The sequence below is a fragment of the Echinops telfairi genome, unplaced genomic scaffold, assembly GCF_000313985.2.
Source record: "Echinops telfairi isolate 266 unplaced genomic scaffold, ASM31398v2 ScPeMD7_33;HRSCAF=127, whole genome shotgun sequence".
NCBI classification, from domain to species: Eukaryota; Metazoa; Chordata; class Mammalia; order Afrosoricida; family Tenrecidae; genus Echinops; species Echinops telfairi.
The window spans coordinates 2,576,164-2,584,006 of NW_022103930.1; the positions used below are offsets into that span (position 1 = coordinate 2,576,164).

A 7,843-nucleotide genomic window follows, 5' to 3' on the forward strand; every position below is an offset into this window, starting at 1 on the left:
CTATATATTTAAAACTCTTATACATGAGTTTCTGTGGATCTGTTTCCCCAAAGTATCCAGACTAACACATCCACCGAAACATAAGTCAAAACACATGGAATTGTTGATCATACAAGTTGCAAGAACTACACTGGTTGCAAGAACAGCACTGTCCTCATAACTACTTACATAATCCCCACTAAAAGAAGTTTCTTTTGCCAAAGGAAAATAATCAGAGCTGGAGAAAATGGTGATTTTTTTTGTTGTCATCATGAGATGCTATTTTCAAGATAGGCACTTACGCGGGCTGCCTGGGGAACTCGAGTGTCGGTGAAAGGGAAGGCTTCCCTCAGGTGGACCAGCGCAGCTCTTTAACGTCCGAGCCGCGCCCAAGGTTCCAACACAGGGCCCTACTTCTCGGTGTTCACACCTCACGGTTGTTTTGGTGGTCCACAAAGTCTAACGATTTTCTCTTAATTCAGTTTTGCTTAATGAATTTCCATGTATTCCTTGTCCTTTATCACTGCCTTCCACAAAAGGAAGCGGCGAGGGTCAAGAATGAGGAAGATGGAAGTGTGGTCTCTGTACAGCCTGTCTACTGGCATGATACACTTTCACCATTCTCACCCCTTTTTATCCTGAAGAGGAAGGTTGAAATTCAACCCTACTGATCAAAAAACAACATTGGTGTCATGGCTGTGAAAAGCACTGAATCTTCAGCCCAACGCCGCTTCTAGGGTTTCTTGGCTGTGCAAACATGTGGCACTTATTTAGCGGTCACTGAGTTGCTGTTGCCTACTGTCGTGAAAGTTCAAGGACTCAATATACGTACAGTGTTGAGAGGAGCCTTGTTTGGGTGAGGGCTGTGGAATTCATTCTGACTCATGGTGGCCCCATGTGTGCAAGCATAGAAAATGCTGCTCCAAATGCTATATATTTGCTTCACGTCAAAGGGTTTCAAAAAGTTCACGGAAGAAGGGAAAGAAGTTCTTCCATGATCTTCCTGAAGCCCCCCACACCCCTGTATCATCTGGTGGGTCGTGTGTCAGAGACTATATCTAGAACTGGGACGCAAGTCTCCAGAAGCTCAGCTTGGCAGATGGGTGTTTCTTTCCATTTCGAAAGTGAAGGGTCTATGTAACCAGTTGATTCTGAGAGTAGGTTTGTTTTGTTTTTTTTCCCCATAACATCCTATACTTGCTTTGGAATTAGATACATTTCCTCTCCTCTATTTTCTGGTGACTCTACTGTAATACATGTTGGACTGCTGCTTCTTTCTTAAAGATAGGCAAACTGAGGCACGGTGATGGCAAATGGCTTGCTCAAAGAGAGGCAGTGCATCATTGATTCCGCCAGGACTAGAAATTTAGATCTGTGTTCTCGCAGCTTTATAAATGACTGGCTTCCTTGCCACTGACGTTTGGAAGATTGAACCCAGAGTCCACCCTCTCCCATATTCTATTTCTCAGAATAGCTTCAGACAGTGCTTGCACATCCAAAATATCTCTTTAATAACCTGTCACTAGGCTTTCCTCTAATAATATATCTAAATCTCTTATCTAGAGTAATCAACCTCTTGGGGTAATGACTCTCATATGTTTCCAGCACCATGACATCTGTATTCCCCAAGGCACTCTGACAATGGCACAATGGCCGAGAACATTCTCTGAGTGATGGGCCCCTGAGTCATGGGCAGTTTCCGAGAGGAGAGGTAGCTAGGAAAGGCCATTGACAACATAAAATTGGTATTAGCCAAAGCATCTCCTGCTCACGGCACCCTCGTGTGTTAGAGCAGAAAGAGGGTTTGTAAGGCTGTAACCTTTACAGGACGAGAATGCCACGTCTATCTCCTTTGGGGCAGCTGGTGGGCTCCCACGGCTGACCTTTCGGCAGCCACGTGTTCAGCCACGGTGCCACCCAGGCTCCTTAAAATAGGTATCAGAGTCTGCAAAGGGAAAAAGAAAATCGGCCCCATTTCACTAGGGAACACATTATCTATTTTTTCATTTCAAGGCTAGGACTTTGAGCCCAAAGTCCGTGTGGAGAGAATACAGCAAACATCAGGGAATAGGGCAAAGTAGGTTACTGGCTTGCCTCAGAAATGAGCTTCACTCCCACTGCCCTCGGAGAGCCAGAGTCCCTGGGTCAGTGCAGCGAGAGCGCGGTTTTGGTCTGTCTGCGTCCAAAGCTCTGAAAGAAGTGAGATGAGCTTGAAATGAGAGGGCAAAGAGGTGGAAAAGGGCCAATGATAAAGGGACGGCAAGGACAGGGAAACATGGAGACCAAAAAAAAATGACCTTTAGTGAGGGGAGAGAGACTAGTAGTCCTTAGAGATGGTAACTTCTAAAGAACTGTCCTATTTTTGGCTCAGAGGGGGTTGTGCTGTACTAAGCTTTCCAGAAAAAAGACTGGGGGATTTAGACTAGCTGAACCTTTCTCCTCCCATAAAGAGTTACAGTGTCAGAAACCCTTAGGGGCAGCTCTGCCCTGTCCTATAGGGTCGCTCTGGGGTGGCATCAACTCCATGGCAGTGAGTTCGGCTTGATTGTTGATCTGCATATCCCGAAGCTATTTGGAAGCTGTATAAGTATCCCCTTGAACCTCAGTTGTCTTTACTCTTCTTTTTGACTCTTGTGATATTTTCCCCAGCTTTGAAAGGTTTTTAGAGGTAATTCTTTAAGTCAGGTTAAAGGAAATGTAAGATGTTATCAACACAAAATGAATCAGCTTCAGTGAAAAGCCTAGAGTAATTACAATTTCTCTTACCATTGCTTCTCAGAGATGATTTCTCTGGGTGGAATTGCAAACATCATTTTCAGTAAGTTATTAAAACATAATTTTAGAAAACACTCCCTTTTACAGAACCTCTTTTGCAGGCTTTTAATATGTATCAAGCAAAATGCATAAAACAAGGTTTGAAATAGAGCAAATAAATAAAATTAGAGTGTGATTTGTATTACTGTCTGAATATTTAAAAATAAATGAAAAAGTTACTATTTAGAACTTTTTTCATCTGAACATTTTTCTATGCTCTCTAAAGAGAATTGTTATATTTTCGATGTGCTTTACTGGAATTTCATTCCTCCCCCATACTCCAAAATTTAGAGTCCAAGGAAATAAATCTTCTGAAATATCACCTCATGAACCTTTTCAAAGGGGGGGAGAAATAAGGTGATTATCTCTTTTTCTTTTCATATTTTTTTCCAAAGTTTCTATAGTAAATGTGTTCCTTTCTATTGGAAAGACATTATTTTAAAAAGTGAGTAACAAAATTATCCTTAGACCTGGTTTCCACCTGGACAAGATGAGAACTAGGAAACTACTTAGGGAGTTTGAGACATGTGGAAGTAAAACAAAACAAATAGCAAAATAAGAGCCAACCATTTTCAGGCAACCTCAGGGAGCAAAGTCGATTTTCCTTAACTTGAATTATACTGCCAGCTGCATTTGTGTAAATCTCACCTAAGCATGAAAAACCATATTAAGACATGGAAGACAGAGTAATCACCTTTCTGGTTTTCTGTCACCACAACACTTAAACTACAAAGAAGATTAACTCAGCATGCAGAAAATAATTAAAGGACTGGGTGTCTGCAATCATCTTCTGATTAATATTCAGATTTCACAGTTTTCATAGATGGAACCATTCCAAGACACATCGGCGATGTAGCAATTGAATGAAAAAATTTAAAAGGAAAATGCTTGACCAGTAACGTATTTTAAAACTTTTGTGGTTTCATAAAAACATGGTTGCTTTGACTGGAGACGATGTCTAGGGAAAAAAGCACATTCTCTAAAATCCCAGTATCTTAAAGCACACGCCTTTAACGGATTTAAACTACCTCTGCATATCTGGGTTGCTCTGACATCCACGACAGGACACGCTGAGCATACATTTGTGGATGTTCGGGGACAGCCTTTTCGTATTAATGGAATGACTTTGATAGTCTTTTAGAGACAAACAGATTTCTTGATCTTCGATGGTAAAGGGATATACAAAAGTCGTCCACGCAAAATGCAGCACTACTTCCAGCTGGGTACCATGGTACAGCCAAGTGGAAACAAAGGAGGGAGAGAATTGAAAGGGAGAATATTACACTCAACGAACTCCTCCTTTTCACAAAAGGAAGGGAAGCCTGGGTTTTAGTTAGCACTGGCCCAGAACACAGAGCAGCAGCATTATTCGTCTAGCCAGGATCCAGAATGTAAACAGTCCCAAAGCCAGTGTCCCACAGCACCCTGGTCGAGAGGGGCGGGGGTGGCGGTGGGGGTGGTGCTCAGATCAACTCTGAAAGATACTCCCCAATCGCTTAGGCGTCTAAACCCACCAGGAAAACAAACAAAAAGAATTCCAAGAAGAACCCAGGCTTCCAGCAGCCACCCACCTGCGAGTAAAGAGCTGGGACAGGGAGCAGAGCTTGCTTACCTTGAACTCCTTCTCGATGTTGGCCAGCTTGGCCAGCTCATTGCTGAGCTCCAGGGCCGTGAGCACAGGGTCCTCGCTGGACAAGGACAGGTACGCCGGGCTGGCCAGCCCCTTGTAGGCGTTGATCCTGGAGCGGGAGTGGCTGAAGGAGTCGTGCCGCTGCTTCTCGGTGCACTCGCCGCACTTGCAGAAGTAGTCGTGCGGCCGCTCGATGCGGGCGCCCTTCAGCAGCAGCATGTGCACCACCTCGTACTTCTGGCAGTGCGCCGCCAGGATGATGGGGGTGATGTCGGGCGAGAAGCGCGTGCCGTCCTCGTCGTAGGCGTAGAAGTCGTCGTCCTGCAGCTCCTGCTCACACGGGCTCAGCGTCAGGCGCTTGCTGGCCGCGAAGCCCGGGTGGTTGAGGATGGCCTCCACGATGCGCACGTAGCCCTTGCTGATGGCCAGCAGCAGCGCGTCGCCGATGCGCGCCAGGTTCTCCTTCTTGAGCAGCAGCTCGGTGACCTCCAGGTGCTCGTTGCCCACGGCCAGCTGCAGCGCGTTCTGGCCCATGTAGTCCACGCAGTTGACGTTCAGCGTCCGGGACTCCTCCAGCATCTTGCGCACCACGGGGATGTTGCCGTACTCGGCGGCGTCGAGGAAGCGCTCTTCCTCCGCCGTGAGGCTGGTGCCCCGGTCGTTGAACATGAACGCCGGGCCCCGGACGGCCTGGCGCCGGCCCTTCTCCCGCATCACCGTCAGGCGCCGCAGGGACGGGCTCCCCTCCAGCGACCTAAGCGGGAGCGGGGCAAAATCAGCGGGAATCCCAAATCCCGGCACCTCCCAAACACTGACCATTACACAGGCCACTGGAACTTGACCCTGACCCATCTGCCCACAGTGCCTGCGGGGAGATGCTAAGGAGTCACCTGAAACCTACACTGAGAGGCTGATGGAACACAAGGGAGGGGCAGGCAGCTCTTCAGAAAACAACATTCAGATGTCATCATAATAAACTTTTCCCCACACACACACCACGCCTCCCCCGAAGCCCTGATAAAGTCGATCGTATTGTATGACAATTACCTATTATTGCTCTTAAAAGCCTTGAAAATAGGGGCTAGCAGATACACGGGATCAAAGAGTAGGCTCTAAGGCTAAAAGAAGTTAATCTTTAAAGAATTAGGCCAGAGCAGTCCTTTCAAGACATTTTATAGTTTAAACTAAAAAGAACCACTGGATTAAAAAAAAAAGTCCAGTATTTAGACTCAGTATTAATTTACAGGATCTTAGGTCCCCCCGCCCCTTTAGGGCCTTCCTCTCCACTCCAACCTCCCAAAATAACAGAATTTGCATTGTATACATACACATAGATAATATAGATAATAATCTAGATAAGATTCAGCAGTTATAAAAATAGAGCATCAACCTCGGATTGTCTTATTGAAATGAACTGTCTCTGTAATAAGACTTATTTAATTATAAATATTATATATCAATCTCTTTGCATTACATGTATATAGTTTGATTGACGGTTTGAAAAACATTAACATTACTCCGTAAACAAAGCAACTAGGCATTAATTGTATATTTAGAACAATGTGACCCAACATTCTATTATCAACTATATTGATTGAGATTTGCCACATTATGAATGTTAGCTAAACAGCTTATCAGAGCCCCTAGGTGGTACAAATGATTAATAGACTTAAGACGGGTTTGAATCCACCTACAGGCACTTTGGAACAAAGACAGGGTAACCTGTTTCTGGGAGGAAGATCAGTCATTTAAATCTCTGTGCAGCACCGTTCTACTCTAACATACAGGAGGTTGGCATGAGTAGGCAGTAATTGATGATAACTTATATAACATTCAGTTCATTTGTGAGACAATTCCAATTACATCTTAATTTCTGTGATTCTTGGTGCTCTTTTACTCCAGGTAGAAAATGAGAATTCATAAACTTCTCCATTTTTTCTCATAAGCTAGTGAACAGAAAGCTCTCAGAAGTTCTGAGAATCTGAAAAGCAATAATAATGTAACAGTAACATTGTGCTATCTGTAATAATACAATGGCTAGTACACTCCCATCTTTCTTTTTACCCACTTTCAACATTCTTGATGACAGAAACGCTCAAGACAGCGTCTCTTTTGAAAGCAATGCTTTATTTAAAAAATATAAGATGGACCAAAAGGTACAACAGAGACCTGTTCACATTACTGCCTTGCGAAGCAACCCACAGTGACCCGTTACAAAAGTGAATGGATAGAAAAGAAAATGTCTTCCTCCTGGTGAAATATATACTCCAGAAATACCACGCTCCTGTATTAATAGAAAATAGTATTCAGAGTCAGAAGCTGAACCTGAACTCCCAAGGGCCGTTAGCCTCCCTAGTGGCCTGGAGGTGGACAACTAAGTGAGGGAGATTCCCCAGCAAAAGGGATCAGCTGTGTGACCAGCCTCCCACTTCGCTCTCAGCTCCTTGGGCTCCAAAACAATAGGACAGGCAAGCCACTGGCAGAAGATTTGCTAGATAGAAACCAAAGAAACCTAGCTCGACAAAATTGTGAGGAATAGCGTGTAAGGCAGTGGTACAGTCAATCCTTTTATTTCAGGGGTGAGCAAACCCAGGGGGCGCTCAGAGAAGTATAGAGTGCTGACTAGCACCCCATTTTAACTTCTTGACGGGTGTCATGTAATCAGTTAAAAAAAACCCACACCATGTCTAGAAAGCAAGCCAAGCTTTTACTCGGAGTTATGTCTGGGGCTCTGTGGGACGGGACTGAAGAATCGTAGTTGTCAGGTGCCATTGAGTCCGGCCACCTCGTACCGACCCTACTCATAACAGAACTGAAGCTGCACGGCCCTGCACCATCCTCACAGGGGTCCTGTGCCTGAGCCCATTGCTGCAGCACTGGGTGAGTCCATCATGTGGAGGATCTTCTCTCTTTCACTGCCCCTCCATCATAGCGGGAGGGGAGGCTTGCTTTTCAATTCTATCCTCTTGTACCTTTGCAATGGTTTTCAACCATTAGAATATTTTTATTGAAAGCAAAATTCATAGGGTAGGGAGAACGTGGGGGGGGGCAGGGAAGGAAGGGGGAACCGATTGCAATGATGAACACATAATCCTCTCCCCAGCGGTATGAACAACAGAAAGGTGGGTGAAGGGAGACAGCGTTTGGTGTAAGACATGAAAACAATAATAATTTATAAGTTATCAAAGGGTTACAAGGGTGGGACGGGGGGCAGGAGGGGAAAAAGAGGAGCCCATACCAAAGGCTAAAGTAGAAAGTAAATGTTTAGAAAATGATAATGGCAACATATGTACAAATATACTTGAAACAATTGATGTATAGAATGTTAAAAGAGCTGTAAAAGCTCCCAATAAAATGAATTTTAAAAATACAAGAAAATTCATGTTTAAAATTTTTATTTCCTCTAACCTCTTACTGTGG

General features: G+C 44.6%; 1 protein-coding gene across 1 annotated transcript in view; it reads right to left on the reverse strand.

Annotated features, from left to right (window-relative positions):
* Positions 1-5,170, reverse strand: part of TRPC3 (transient receptor potential cation channel subfamily C member 3) — a 77,303-nt gene extending 72,133 nt beyond the window's left edge. Inside the window, exon 1 of the mRNA XM_004716489.2 lies at positions 4,406-5,170. Within this exon, the coding sequence (XP_004716546.1) occupies positions 4,406-5,137 (732 nt within the window). The 5' untranslated portion in view covers positions 5,138-5,170. The remainder of the gene's footprint in view (positions 1-4,405) is intronic.
* Between the last annotated feature and the right edge of the window lie 2,673 nt (positions 5,171-7,843).